At 32.4% G+C, this 16,782-nt stretch overlaps 1 protein-coding gene across 1 annotated transcript in view; it reads left to right on the top strand.

Annotated features, from left to right (window-relative positions):
• NCAM2 (neural cell adhesion molecule 2) overlaps positions 1-16,782 on the top strand; it is a 433,297-nt gene that overhangs the window by 314,960 nt on the left and 101,555 nt on the right. Inside the window, 1 exon segment of the mRNA XM_006192306.2 lies at positions 3,278-3,428. Coding sequence (XP_006192368.1) covers positions 3,278-3,428 — 151 coding nt within the window.

Below are 16,782 nucleotides of genomic sequence, written 5' to 3'. Positions count from 1 at the left end.
AATGTCTTTGGACTTCTGGTCAGAAGCATATTGTGCACTATTACAGAGCCAATGCCAACTCTGAAAATGACTTACAGTTTCCTAGGGAATCACACACCTTCCAGAAGAAATTCTACTCTTCCAGAATTTCTGTTAATTTCAGATATGTTACTAACTTTTAAATACCAACATTTTTTGCTAATAACATGCTACCTTTATATACACCGATAGTTTACTACAAGTCAAAAACCATATCATTTGTAACAGGTAATAACTAAAGGACCTGTTTATTTTTAAAGTGGGCAAACTTACTTTTTAATACTGCAAAAGAACAACATTTTTTCCTAATGAAAGAAGGAAGAATTTGCTTTGCATCATTAATAATGTATATTGCCACATAATAATAAAGACATTAAATGCAAGTTTTTATCCCATAGTAATTAATAGCTGAAGGATTATATTTCCATTATTCAATTTAACTATGACTTACTTTGCTTTATCAAAATATTAGAATGTAATGGTTCTGTCCTAAGTACTAGTCCAAGTGACTTTCACATGAAGTACCAAAAAAAGTTCTCACATTTGTACAACTATGATGTCAACCTACATGATAAATTCTGAAGATATAAATAAATAAATAAATAAATAAATAAATAAATAAATAGTCAACCAGGGATAAAGAGGGTCATGGGGGGAATCTGAGATGGATATGTGAAGGCTCCTTAGAGAAAGTACAAGAATGACAGTACAAGTAATTCAAATTAATTGGAATCCAAATTAACAGTATCCAAATTGTAAAGTGTGCTTATGCAGAAAGGTACATATAGAAGTCCTTAAACACTGGGCAGAGGGATTGTGGTTTTATCTGTGAGGTGATACAATGTTATTTATGATTGTAGAGCACAAAGGATGTGAAACCTTCATAAAGTTATCAGAATTAAAAGTTTGCTTTAAAAAAACTTCTAGCTACACAAGAAATAATTTCCGCAGCTGGAATGATTTTTTGCTAGAGAAATGTAGGAGATAACATAATGTTGGTAGCTTTTGCAGAGTCAGGGCGTCTTTTTCGGTCACGTTCAGCTTGAATGTGATTGTTCATTCTGAAATCCAGAGATGCCTGTCAATATCCTTCCAACTCAGCAGCACAACTAAGGCTGTAAATGGGGAGGCAGAGAGCAGCTAGATCTATGGAAACACAGTTGCTGGAGATTGGAAATGGTAATGCCAAGCAATATGATAAATTGAGATTTCTCATCATTTAGAATACAAATAGGTAAATAAAAGTTCAGAAACTGATCCAAGACTGAGGTCGTGGGGCATAGATATGAATTAATATCATTCATGGAAGGAAAGGCAATTGGGAGAAAGAAGGCAGGTGATGCGGGGTAAGGGTGTGATGCGTTCATCTGCACGTGCTTGTTTGAGATATGCGTCAAATGGACTTGCCCTGCGTGCAATATATCTAATTCTGAAGCTCCAGGGAAAGGGTGATCCTTGGTGAAGAAGGACTGGCTAGAGATCATGAGAGAAGATGTGGGTGGGATAAGAGCGCCTAAGTGGGTTGTACTGACTGGCTAGAGTCCAGGACAGAATGTGGAGGTCTGCAGGAAGAGGAGGAGGCTGCAACCAAAATCAAGGAATAGTTAAGAGGTGATACTGGGAGAAAAATCAGTATTACATGAGTGTTCTGAAAGCCAAGGGATGGCAGTGCAGAAGAAAGGAAGGATAGTTTAATAGGATTTAAGGATGAACTGAGGAGCAGTAAGGAAAGGACCAAAGAATACCCGTTTAATTATTGAATGGCAGTTACCTTGTAAAACAAATTGGCCATTTTACTTTCGGGTTTATTCATTCTGATTTTCTGTAAATTCTTGCTTTTTTTTTTTTTTTCTTTTCTTTTCTCTCAAGTAAATGGGTTTGGCAGCTGAACATCTTAAAAATTGGCAGAAGAGAATGCCCTTCTGTTTGAAAGCCTCACCTTGCTACTTCTTTAACAATACTTGGGAGTTGGGGAACACACTTTTGACCTAGAAATCTTGATCTAAGTTGCATAATATAGCCCTAAGATGCTTTTGTTTGTTTCTTTGTTTTCAAGACCATTTTTCAGATGGTAAATAAATTAAGAATGACAGGATTATATAATGATTGCATTCCTAAATAAAATTAAAAAGCAAGGAAAGTAATTATATTGTGCCCCAATTAACTACATGTTTGAAAAACAGCTTTATGATAGTCAGTCTTTTGATATTAATAAAGGAGAAATAATTAAACACCAAGTTTTAATGAGATAAAGTGCACACATGTGTTGAAACTTATTTGAATCTCAGTCATATAGAAAATTAAATAACCATTATACTGTTTATAATAGGATACATATTTCAATTAAATGTATGATGTACAATATATTATTGAACACTAAAACCTCAAATATAAAAACAATGAATTCAGTGATATGAGAGCACATGTTTCAAATGAGTTAGAGTGTTGAAAGTTCACTGTAGTTCCTGATAGTACAGAGTAAGATTCAATAAGTAAAATGTCTACGTTTTAATGTGTGTGCTATACAGCTGTTTAAGTGATTTAAGAAAACAATTTTAGATATGCTAATTATGTTGTACACAATTCTTATCTGAAACATAATCTGTAGACTATTGAATTATAAGCAATTCCTTGATTTGAATCATAATGTGGAGTAAGTGATTATTTCTACATTGTTTCCATTGACTTCCTAAGGTAGTGCTGTGGTTTTAATAATGTGTCTGTGATGCATATGGTACCCATTGTGCTTATGAGCAATGCTGTTGCATTCATTCAAAAATGAAAACTGTAAATTCCTCTTAAAGGCTTTAATTTTCATACATCTTGGTACCTTTCCTTACGTGGTGAAATATGAAACTAAAGTGCCACAGGCATATCATATTCACTGGTAGGTTTTAGCCTGAATTGAATAGGCATTGTCCTTGTTTTGTTTATGTTTGCAAGGAACACAATTGGAAGCCAACAGAATTCTTCCTAGAAGAACATACTTTATAAAAAGCAAAGAGCATACTAAATAAAAGAGGTGGATAAAATGTATGTGTAAGTTTTTACTATGTAACTGTTAGTGTTGCTGTAAGCAAGTGGGCAGATAAAATGGATAAGCTAAAAACAATAAGGTATATATATAGAAACACTACATTTTTTACAAAAAATTAATCCAGGTAAGAGTATTTTGTCTGTGATAAATGCCATATGTTTCATCATCATTTGTCATAAAACAAGTGTAAAATGTTTCTTTTCCTCGAATCCATGTAAACAGAGCCCAGACGGCCGTATCGAAGTCAAAGGGCAGCACGGAAGCTCATCGCTGCATATTAAAGATGTGAAGTTGTCAGATTCAGGGAGATATGACTGTGAAGCTGCAAGTAGAATTGGAGGGCACCAAAAAAGCATGTACCTTGACATTGAATGTAAGTTCTCATTTTGTATTTTTATTGAAACAACTTTTTCTGCTTTGAAAAATACGAATTTTTGTAGGAAAATCAAAATACGTATGTAGTTCATGTTGCAGTATTTAATGCATAACTTTGGAAGGAAGGTAGCCATTCAAAGGCAGTTATCAGAGACATCTAGTGGCAGCTGTGGTAGATTTCACAGTGCTATGTATTTAATGGCCTTGGTATTGCTTATCCTGAAAATTGTGACTATTTTTACGCAACATTTAACCCAAAACACAAGATAAACTGAACTATACTAGTTATCAGTAGTTGTTCAACACCTCCTTAGATTTTTATCTTCGTATTTATAATTCTAATGGTCCTGTGTTTCACAGGTGTAGTAAGAATTTCATTTCTCATTCAAGTTTTGTTGAATTATTTTACATACCTCACAAGTTATTGTATAATATTTTAAATACAATACTTAGGATATTCTATTTTTCAAGGACTGATTGCTAACAAAGTACAGTTGTTTTTTTCTTTAACTTAAAAAAATTTTTTATTGAAGTATAATTGATTTACAGTTTTAGTTTCAGATGTGTAGCAAAGCAGTTCAGTTATACGTATACAAACATACATTTTTTGATCTCTGATGCAGTCCTCCTTTGCTTTAGGCTTGCAAATTTGTTTATTCAGCTTTAATTTGTCTGGAATTTCTAAGTAGCACTTTAACTGCATCCCACAAATAGTAATATGCTTTGTTTCTCTTTGTTTTCAATCAAAATTAGGTTCTATTTTTCCTTGTGATTTCAATAATTATTTATAAGAATATGTTTAACTTCCAGGTATTTAGTGTTTTCCTAGCTATTTTGCTGTTACTTCTAAGTTAATTCAGTTGTACTTAGAAAATACCCTTTGTATGATTTTGATTTTTATATTTATTGAGGTTTAAATCCTAGAATATGATCTATCTGGTGAATACATAAATTGTACTTGAGAAAAATATGTATTTTGCAGTCATAGAATGCTGTGCTCTATAAATATCCATTAGATCAAGGTGAGTGACAGTGTTGTTTAAATCTTCTATATCTTTACTGAATTTGTTTTCTTCTATCGGAGTGAGGGTTGTTAAAATCTTCTGCCATGATTGCAAGTTTTTTCTCTCTTGTTAATCCATTTGATTTTTTGCATCACGTATTTTGAGGCTCAGTGACACAATACGTATTTGTAGTTTGTATCTTCTCTTAGTTTCCTACTGTTGCTGTAACCAATGATCATGAACGTAATTGCTGTAAAAAAACACAACTATATTTATTATTTTACATTTCTTGAGGTCACAGGTTGGAAGTGATGCTCACTGGGATAAAATCAGAGTGTCCCTTGGGTTGTGCTCCTTTGTGAAGGCTCTATGCGAGATTCCCTTTTCTTGTCTTTTTCGGTTTCTAGAATATGCCCACCTTCCTGGCTGGCAGCCTGCTTACATCTCCAAAGCTAGCAATGGCAGATTGAGTCTGTCACATCACATCACTTTGACTCTTTCCTTCCTCACATCTCTTTCTCTGACTTCCCTGCCATTGGACCCACATTGGATAATCCAGCATAATCTTAACTCAAAGCCCTTAACTTAATCCCTGTTGCAAATTTCCTTTTGCCATGTGAAGTAACATGCTTACCGGATCTGGAGATTATGCTGTGAATATGTTTAGGGGATCATTGTCCTCTCTCCCATGTATGTTTTCGTCATGAATTATTGATTTTCTCCACCAATTTCTGACTCAATATATTTTACCTAATATTCAAATAGCTGTTCAAGTGCTCAGATGCTTATTGTTTGTATACCCTTTCCACTCATGTACTTTTCACCCAGTTATATTTTACATGAAGTTAAAATGTGTCTTTTTAGACAGAGTATGATAAAATAGTGGTTTTTTTTAATCCACTCTGTCAATCTCTACCTTATAATTGGAGTGTTTAAACTAGGAGTTAGAAATAAATGGGTCAAGTAATATGTATTTTAGATTTTGCTAGACCTTATGTGGTCTTTGTCACCTAGAAACCATTTTAAAGACTTGTTGATTTTTTTTCCTCTTACAAACCATGAAAAAATTTTATGTCATTCTTAACTGTAAATAATACATATAACAGGTTCTTTGGCTATATTTTGCTCATGGGCCATAGTTTGCCAACCATTATGTTTAGATTATTATATTTAATGCAGTTATTGATATAATTTCATTTAGGTCCACAATTTCATTTTTTTCTGCTTTTACCCCTTGTATTCCCATATTATCCTCTTATTTTCCTGCCTTCTTTTGAGGTGTTTGAAAACTTCAATATTTCATTTTAATTTGTGTATTGGTAGTATATCTTTGGATTGTGTTTTATTCTTGTTTTATTTTGCTTATGTTCTTTAGGGTCATAATATACAAACTCGACATTTCGCAGTCTATATTGAGTTAATAATCTGACACTTTACATTAAATGTAAAAACCTTGCAACCATATAGGTACCTTTATAAGTACTCCACACTGATCTGTTTTTGTTATTGATGTCATATGTATCACATCTATATTCATATTCGTGGAAAATCTCACTAGAAATGATGATAATTTTTGTTTTAAAGAGTTATAAATATATTAAGGAACTGAAGAGAAAAAACTGTTATTTATTTATTTATTCCTTTACCATTTCTTTTTGTCTTTCCTCCATCCTGCATCCAAAGATCTAGATTTCCCTCTGCTATTATTGACCTTCAGCCAGAAGATTCTTCCCCATTTCTTGTAGAGCATAGTTTTCAGGACAGAGTCTATTATTATAATTTTTTTTTCATCTGAAAATGTTCTCCCTCTCTGTCATTCCTGAAGGTTTTTTTTCCCTGGAAAGAAATCTGGGTTGATGTGATTCACTGTCTTTTAGCCTCCTTGGTTTCTGATGATAAATCCATGATAATTTGAAATATATATCCCTTGCATGCCATGTGTCATTTTTCTAAAGCTGCTTTCAAGTTATTTTCTTTACCTTTAAGTTATTCATAGCTTTAACTAGGATGTGTCTAAACGTGGCTGTCTTTGAGTTTATCCTTTTTGGAGTGTACTGAATTTCTTGAATCTGTAGTTTTGTACTTGTCAATATATTTGGGCAGTTTTTGACCCTATGTCTTCAAATATTTGTCCTGTCCTAATCTCTTTCTCATCTCTAGAATTCCACTCACATGTCTTAATGATCTGTGAGACACATGTATGTTAGAACTTTTGTCTCAATGATCAATGAGAAGAACAATGAGAAATAAGATATATGTTAGAACTTCTGTCTCAATGATCTGTGAGACACTGTTTCTCTACCTCAGCTTTAGCTGAGGCTTAAAGTTAGATGTTCAGATTTTTAATAGTATTCTTTATCTGTAAGAAGAATAATTCTCCTTATGTAGACTGAATTTCAGGTAAAGCAAAGGAAAATGTTTTATATTTTAAGATGAATAAATACACTATCAGATTTTAATCATGCATTTAATTGACATATTTCCTTTTTTTTCAATCTCTAAATAAAAGGAGTTTCTCTTGCAGATCTAAAAACACATGAATTCTGTACTTAAGCTACCATCTCTTTTTTTCTCCCCATGATGAATTCCTTTTAAATATCTGTTACAAATTATTTATAAGTCTCTTGAAGTCTAGCTTCCTCTTTGATTAAGTCCAGATTCTTTATAGTATGTCTTCATATGCTTTAATCAAAATGCTCTGTTTTTTCACAAATTTACTCATGAACTCCAGGACAATACTAAATATGTTGGGAACCCAGCTCATTTTTCAAACCTTATACTACATTTAAGCATAAATTTTAACTTTGGCAAGATGTAAATTTGCCCATGTATGTGCTCAAACTCTATTGTATGTATATGAGATCACCTTCTAGGTACTTACTATAATTTATTAAAACTGAGTCATGTAAAAAATGTTTAAAGTGGATGAACATAATGGTGAGAACTTATGGTAAGTCATGTAAATATGAAAAGATAATTCATACTTAAGTAGAAAATAAAATAATTATTCATCTCAATAGCATTCATTGCTAAAATTCAGACTTTATTCATGTGGTAGGAACAGAGAAAAATGCCACTATGTTATCATTTGTCTATAGTTATTATTTGGGGGTATGGAATTAAATAATCATTTAGAATATGTAACCATGGTTATAATTTAAAATTTAGCAGTTTTCTCTCTTTCATTTGTAAGTAAACTTAAAAGTAATTTCACTTATAAGTAACTTTGTTGTGAATTGGTGTCATTATATTTTGAAAGTCGGAACACTTTTTTACACCTACAATACTACTGGTTGTAATAAATCTTATACTCTTCCTTTATGAAGATTAATAGAAATTCTAGTGGGATAATGTAACACAACAACCATGATTAGTACTGGCGCTATCAGATAAGCTTATTTCTTGGTAATTAAAGCCTGTGTCATTATAAAATAGGATATTTTATTTAGTGACAATATTATAGTAATAAAAATTTAATGTAATGAAATGTAATATCATGAAAAAGTATTAGTGTAAATAAACATTGATATGTTAGAAATGGTAAGAATATTTTTATTCTCTTTCTTTAATTCAAAACAGTATAGAAATTATGAGGATTACAAAGAAATTATACAGTGTGACAAAAACTTTACCAGGATAGTCTTTACTACGTGATTCAGGAAACTACACTGTATTATTGCTAAGAATGAGTAGAAAAGAATGGAGCCATTTATAATTTGATACCAACCACATTTATTATTATAGCACTGAACTTAAGGTGTTTAGACTGCACTTTTTTTTTGTTGTTCAAAACCTCTTTTGTGTTTCAGTTTAGGCAGATTCCTTGGCATCCCGCCATTTAATTTTCAACATTTCAAAGGCATTACCCTTTCTAAGAAGCACAAGTTGAACTAAAGTTCCAATTTATAAAACCAAGGAGATAACAGGCATGTGACATGTAGTTTAATACAGTAAGCACCAATTACATAGTATGTTTGATTACAATTACAATATCATTAAGTTGTGTTACTAGGTGCTCATTACTTATTACCTATTAGACTTAATTATTTTATGTGATAAGTTTAATTTAACAGCTACGTGGTAACAATGCCTGTTAAGAAATACTGAACTTTTCATTTACATTTTTTCCCATTGAGCTCTCTGCACCTGCTTTTATTTCTTACTAGATAAACAGCAATATCTAAATGAATTTTTCTTCTGTGGTATGAAAGTCATTAGCAAAATGTCAAAAACCTTTTAAGGATATAGAGATATGAATTACTCTTATAACATAGATTCATGTTACTTCCATACTTATATGGATTCCATAGAATTAATAAAACTTTGTTTTATCACACAATTATTTTCTTACGTTTTGCAATCTCTCAAAATAACTAATTCCAATAGCGTGCTCTGCTGCATGTACAGGATGCAGTAGAGGGAAGATCTGACCACGATTTTAACATTTAAAAAAAGTATCTCAGTATACTCTTAGAAATAAGAAAAATTCCTTATTGATAGCAGACACACATTTTATACCTGTGATTAAAATCTTGTCTTATGACCTACCTTGTCCATTCACCAAAATACATTTAAATTGTTCAGACTTTAAAGAAGATGGCTCATTTGCAGAAGTAAATTGATTCTAATGTCAGCAACTATTTAGATTTTATATCCAGCATGATGATTTCAAGGACAGCATCTGAAAGAAATATAAAGTGTATCTCTACATCCAGAAGATAAGAAGAACAAGGACATTAAAAGAGAAAGGTGAAAAAAATCTCTTACTGCTCAGCTGTATTTTTTTAACCCAAACTTTACATGAGCCTTTTGGGAAAATTTGAAATATCACATTCTTCATGTGCACAGATACTATAATTTACTCTAGTTTTAGCACATTTTTGTCTATCTCTGACAGATATCATTTGATTTAGATTAAATCATGTTAAAATGTACTTCAGAGATTATGACGATGAAAAGTTAAGGAATTTTAGGAAATACCCTTTTAGAGGATAAATCTTAGACATGAACAAACAAATATTAGTCATTTTGTGTAACTACTGGATTTATCACTAGCTCTTGGCACCTGCGTAACTTAATTGTCCAGAAATATCAAACTCTCCCTACAATTTGCCACAGCTTTCTGCCCCTCCTCTAGAATGAAGACCGTGTCGCAGGGATCCTAGTTCTCACTGGTACAGTGAATGTCTTAGCTTGGACTGCTATGCCGAAATCTCATAAACTGGGTGGCTTAAAGACAGCCATTTAATTTTCATGACTCTGGAGGCTGGAAGGCCAAGATCAAGATGCCAGACTACTCAGGGTCTTGGTGATATGTCTTCACGTGGCCTTTCCTTGGGGCATGAAGGTGGGAAGAGAGACACCTCCAATCTCTTCCTCCTTCTTCAAGGGTGTTAATCCTGGTGATTACGTCATCTAAAATTAATGCCTTCCAAAGGCCCCACCTACACATACAGTCACACTGAGTATTGGGGATCAACATATCAATTTGGAGGAGACACAAAAATTCATTTCTGGGAATGATCTTTCTGGATTTGACAGAGAGGACCACCTCACAGAGGGAACTAGCACAGAACTTCGCAGGATGAGGCTGCACACTGGGACCACATCCTCCTCTTCCTTAGCATGTGGTGCCAGCAGGTTTACCTTGTTGGAGTTACTACCTGACCCCTTAGTCCTTAATAGCATGACCATCCAAAGTTAAGGTACTTTTCTTGAAAAAGACCATTCTAACAACTTGAATCCCAGCAGCCAGAGCTCTGTAGCCATAAATCCTTAAATCCTCTCAATGTTGTTACCTAATTTCAGTGAAGCAAAGGCAAGGACTAGCTTTTCCTAATATTGTGAATGTATTGTTGATACCTGTCCATGGACTTAAGCCAGCTCACAATTTGTGATGATTTAAACTGCTATCTAGTTTATATATATATATATACACACACACATACATACACACACACACACACACACACATATACATACACATATACTTGCATACATATATATATATACACAAACACATAAAATTTATATACATAGTTCATATATATATTGGGCTTTACTAAAATAATATTTAAATGTCTTAGTATTAGCAGCTGGTCTTAGATATTAATGAATCTGCTTGATCTGATTCTAAGTCATTGGTCACATCATTTAATTACCCAAGCTTCAGTTTCCTGATATGTAAAGAGGAAGAGATGGGTCTAAACTTATTTTATGAATTTAAGCCTACTGAGGTTGGGATCTTAATTACATTTTTTTTTTCGTTCAACAGTATTTATCAGGCGTGCACTACACACCAAGCACTTTTCCAGGTGTTAACTATGTAGAATTATAATAAAGCAAGCAAGAACACTTGACTTTATGGACCTTACATTCTAGCAAGGAAAACCAGTGATAAAACAAAATAGCAAACTATATAGTATAAGAATCAGGGAAAATGGCTAAGGGAAAAAATAAATAAAGTAGGGCAGGGAAATGGGTATTCCATCAGCTAATGTCACAATAAATGTACATAATAAACACTCCCAAAGTCAGTGACAGGCAATATTAATTCTCATGCTCAGTTGGAATTGGCTGACCCAGGCGGCCCTTGAATAGGGAGCTCTGCTTCAACCAGCAATGCTTAACTCCATGTGACAGTCCAGTAACACTAGAAACCAGGCTGCAGAGGTGGCCACTAGAGGGAAGAAGCTATATCACGGTGATGGCAGAAACATGAGAGAACAACTCAATAATGAAAGCAACTTGTAAGTGTTTGCTCATGTCATGTGGTTAAGCCTAACATCAATCCAGCAGGGAAATACACCCCTCTTCTACTGGGAGGGCTTTTGGAGAGAATATTTGCTGAATAAAATCAGCCATATCAGAAGCACATGCCTATGAGTGAAATTTCAGGTAGTTAATTTAAAAAGAATATTCAGGTTGTGAAAATAGTTACGTTTACATGTTTCTCTAAATTGCTTTAGACTTGCTTACATAATCATCGCATATTGAATAAGAAAAACCAACATAATTTTCAATAAGTTGTTTTAAGGACATTAAAGAAGTAAATGATACTTCTGTATCTTCATTTAAGAACCTTCATAATCATTACCTAGTTTCATAATATTCATTGTATGACGCTAGAAATAGTATATTATTAGTGTTTTTCAAAGATGCAAAATGATTGAAAGGACATAAAATATTACACTGTATCTAGAAAACTGGAGTCTACCTATATGGAACAACATAGAAAGTACAAAATAACATATAATTTAATGCACTTATAATTAAATATGTGTCACAGAGATTATACAGCTGAGCAGTAATAGAGAAAAAAATCTTCTGTTGGATTTTTATAACTGTTGGTATCTCAGAATGCTTCATAAATAGCAAGATTTCAGAGAGTTCCTATAGATACAAATAATTCAATGATAATCATGTTTAGGAAATTTTGATTTTTCTTGGGCCTGCTGAAAAGTCTCCTGTGATTATAAGAGCAATTATCAATGCAGGCAGTCTAATACCATAAAATACATCCTATTTTTTGATGCATTAATTTGTATGTGTGTGTGATTTTCTCAAACTTCTTACTATGGTTAATTTTTGTTACCAATACTCTGGGTCATCAATGCTAAAATAATTGATTTAAAAATTTTTCTTGCCCTGTGCAATATTTCTCATTATAATTGCTTATTTTAATTATTTAAAAAAGATCTTTATTTTAGTTTTTACCTAATAATAAGAATTAGATATGTAAAAATTCCAGATCATATCTTAATAAACCAAGATAACAATGTTATTTGGATATTTGCACATTTATTTTAAAATTTTATTTAATTTTTTTTGGTTTGGCACAATTAGATATTCTTTTCTAGAATGAGTAAAAACTTTTCCACTGTGAAGTTATATCCACAGAGACAAGCTTATTTCTAACATCTCTCTTTTTCTGAGGAGAAGAAGATACACATATCTGTGATTTTTCAGAAGCTCTCTGGGAAATCCCAAAGATATTTTTGCATGTAATCGATATCCTAAAATCTGTATTTTGTTTCTTCCTAAATTTAGAGTTTTATTTTGGAAAATCAAAATCAAAGGCACTATCACAGATTTGTTCACTTGGCTGAATTAGAATTATAGGTGTCTGAGAAACTGTGTAGTTACCTATTTAATCAAATTGACAATAAAAAAAATTTTAAATAAACATAAAAGGTTAAAAATTGCTTCCTTGATTAATTTTGTTAGGTATGATGTTTCACATTCAGACTACGATTTTCAATGGGTTCTTGCTTCTTTTAATTATACTTTTAAATTAACCGATAATATTAAATCCATTAATATTATTATAAAACTATCAAATATTTGTAACATAAATGTTGTACATAATAGTATAGTACCAGCTGCTTTATATTTATTGCCGTATTCTTTCATTAAATTGATAGTTATTAGTGCTTAAAGTATATTCACCCTAGGGAAACAAAAATAAAGAGTACACATTTTTTAGCTTAAAAAATACTGTCTAAAAGGGGAAACCCATGTCAATAAACTATCATTTTAAGAGAGGCTGTACATTTTTTGGTTTTCATTTACTATGATGCGATGCTCCAAAATGTATCACATGTGATTCATTTCTAGTCATAACTTGAATTGCTTTATTTATTCTACTTGGCTCAAATTATTTTGCCCTATTATGTAAAAAGCATTAAATTTTGATGATAATTTATCACCTATTTAACTAAAAAATTATTCTAACTAAGTACACATTAAATATATACAATATATGTCAACATAAACAGTAGTTAAGGAGAAAGAAATTATCTAAATCCAATTAAATAATACTTTGGTTATTTGAAAGTTGCAAATATGTGACAATTTGTTACCAATGTTCAGTTTTCAATTAAGAGACTTAAAAGGATGTAGAAAAAGTTTACGTAATTCCTACATTTCAGTCTTTCAGCTCAAAGGGGATAAATATAAAGGTAAAATGGTGTCAATAATATTATCTAAGGTAATGTAATTGCTATTAAATTTGTTAATTATATAACATGCTTAAAATATTGATGGCCAGTCATAAGCATCACATTAGCTATTATCATCATCATTGTCTCCAGCATTGTTTATACTACTGTGATGATGATGATAGTGATGATGCAGGCAATAATACTGAGTTTTTCTTGTTTGTGTTCCATTGTTATGACCCAGCCACTCCATTATGCATAAAATAAGCAACATTCTAGATGTGCAGCCAAGGACTTGAAGATATACTAGTGAAAAGGTTTTAATTTGCTTTTGATTTTTTTTAAGTCATCAGGGTTTGATAGAGCTGGGGAGTTTAAGGAATTAATTAAATTTGTGGAGCTATTTTTACCACATATAAAATGAATGATCTAGACATCAAGTTAAATCACTAGATAAGCAATTTGCATTTTATGATAGTTTTCCTTTCAATTTTAATAATGGGGCAAACTTTAAAGCTGTTTGACATCAATAAGCACAAATTACATGTGTTACAGAATGTACTACTACTAAATCAAATTCTGAAGAAAATAACATTATTGTTATTTGTAAAACAACTTTCACACTGCTTTATCTGTATGAGCAGCCACTCTTCTTTTGATAACTCGGAAATTTTTGTGAAAGAGATTCGCTTAAGCTTTGTATCCTGAATTTGTATGTGAAATTCTGCATTATCATCATCATCATCACCATCATAATACAGTCTTTAAAATACTGTAGCCTTTTCTGGAAAATTCAATTATATAAAGCAACAACAGAGAACAGAATAGCCATAGGTGGTGCAATACTTTTATTAGTATTTGAATGAATGATTTAAGGAGGAGAGAGATTAGGACAAGGCAAAGAAGAATAATAGAAAGAGGAATAATTCACCTTACTTATGATCAAACTTTTCTTGTGATCAGTAATACTTAAGGCACTAATAACAGTCAAATTAAAGTAGAAACTCAGCATATGCTTTGAAGTCACATATAGGAATATATTAATATAAATGATGCTTATGACTTCAGGGCTATAAAATATGCTGAGCTTTTATTCATAACTTGGCTGTTCAAGTTTAGTACAGGAAATGCACACCTAGTGTATGGTTAGTTGGCAGTAAGCACACATCTAATTTCATATTCCATGTAGCCATTAGAATTCCCATGACACATGGACTGAATTCAGTTAATTGCCGTAGCTGATTCTGCATATGAGTGAACATACAGCAGAACTAAATCTATGAAATTATTAATTGAATTACCCTCTAAATGTGCCAAAGGATATATTAGTTTATATTCCCTTGGTAGTTGCCCTCCGCATAAATCAAATGAGAAAACTTAATGACTGAAAAAAGAGTCGAGGTGTTTTAGATATATTTTAAAAAATGTACAGTTAATTCTTAGCCAGTTAAGGGGTTGGCTTCTTCACAAAATAGGCAATAGGAGTCTGTGGAAGACAATGCATGATTATGGAGTTTAATACAGGATTGAAGTACCAGGTTCTGTGATTTTAGGAAATTCAAGCAAACATCTCTACACTTTGCTTCCTCTGTTAAGTAGAGTGATATTATCTAGAATACATACTTTCCTATGTTTTCATTCATTTCAATTAACTCTCGTTTACTGAGTATCTACTGAGTGTCAAATATAAAGTCAGGCGCTGTACAGAACTGTGAGAAAGGCAGCATCACCTTTGCTCTCATGGAATTTATGTTTTAATTAGGGGGATGGAGCACACACAACTATATTCATATGAAATATGTAAAAAAAAAAAAAGTAGTTCGACAGATGAGACAGCAAGTGCAAAAGGCTGAGAGCAGGAGAGAGTTAGGGATGGTTAGGGTTTAAGGAACAGAGTTAACCTGGAGTCAAGGTCACGGGAATAGACATAGGCTAGCTAATTTCAAACTTCATAAATCATCATAAAAGTTTTCGATTTAAGAGGTGTGAAGAGAATTTTGGGAAAAGTTTAAACAGGATAATAACATTATCTTAAAATAGAAACTGGTAGGCCAGTAAGCTGGTAAGGACAGCACTTCTAAAATTGGCCAGGTAGTGATTATGGCTTTGATGAGGAGGTAATAGACAGAAGCAAACGGTATCTTTCTATACTGTGATTTATGGTGAGGAATGAATGCCAAAGCTTTTAAAATTGAATATTCTATTATACAATAAAATTATTGTTGCTAGTATTTGTGGTTCTTAAGATCTAATATTAAAGGAAAATTTGAAAAGTTTATATCATAGAATATGATGACTAGAAGAAAGAATAGTACTTCACCACAGTATGTAAATAATTTGGAGAGCATGCAAGCAAGACAAATATACTATAATACCAATACTGTTTACAAGGGCAATACATACTGTGTTATCAGTATCAGTTTAAAAGACTTAAATTTATTTTTCATTGATTGTGAAGCTTACCCTAACAAGGCTTTTCAATTTTATTCACAAAATGGATAGTACTTTGTATAGTGAGGTTGAATAGTGAGTTGCCTGATTGTATTAATCATGAACCTGTAAAAATTCAAGTCAAAGATTTTTCTACGTCAGTTCCCACAGCTTGTGCTGTGTTTTGTGATCAGCTCCAGTCTTCTCACAAGTACTCAGAATTCAGGAATCCAGGCCAGCCCTCAACAAGAAGTGAGACTATACTCAGGTCACAGGAACCAACCACCAATAAATCATGTTCAGGAAAAAAAAAAAAAAAAAGAAAAGGACTTCAGAGCCTTAGAGCAAATGACAAGAGAAAGTAAAAAGCTTTTAATCAAGTCAGGAAGTCTTGTAAAATGACAGGAAGGCAGGAAGGAAGGAAGGAAAGGAAACAAACCAAAGGAAAAGAATTAAATATCAGGACAGGAGCAACTTTGCATTAAGTTGAAGGAAGTCCTTAAAGTTTCTTTGATGTCTCCTGCTATGCTTGGAAGTATATTTTTCCTGGACCCAACATTGAAGAAGTGACAAAATCAGATCCTGGCAAGCCTTTCTCTTTCCTCTTAGGCTGGCCACTTTAAACCAGAAATTCAGTCAAGGTCATGTGTGTAAGTACAGTTGAAATGGTCTAGCTCAGCCTTCTGCCTGTAACAGCTGCCATTTAATTAAATCTAAATAATATTTCCTTAGAGATCTGTCCACTGTGATAATAGCTAAGAGAACATAGTTCCTTGATTTTTAAAGTCTGTAGTCACTTTACATCCAGTTTAAAAAATCCCCTTCTTACAGTCTATGCAGTAATATATACATTTTTATTAATCATGTAACCATTAACTAGACATGGAAGCCTGAAGATAATATACTTTCCAATATTTTTCACCAACTAGGACCTCTTACATTATTTTTTCTTGTGAATTCTCTGGTTTTAAAGATATTA

Source organism: Camelus ferus, chromosome 1 (genome assembly GCF_009834535.1).
Source record: "Camelus ferus isolate YT-003-E chromosome 1, BCGSAC_Cfer_1.0, whole genome shotgun sequence".
NCBI lineage: Eukaryota > Metazoa > Chordata > Mammalia > Artiodactyla > Camelidae > Camelus > Camelus ferus.
This window is presented reverse-complemented; position numbering and strand designations above follow the sequence as displayed.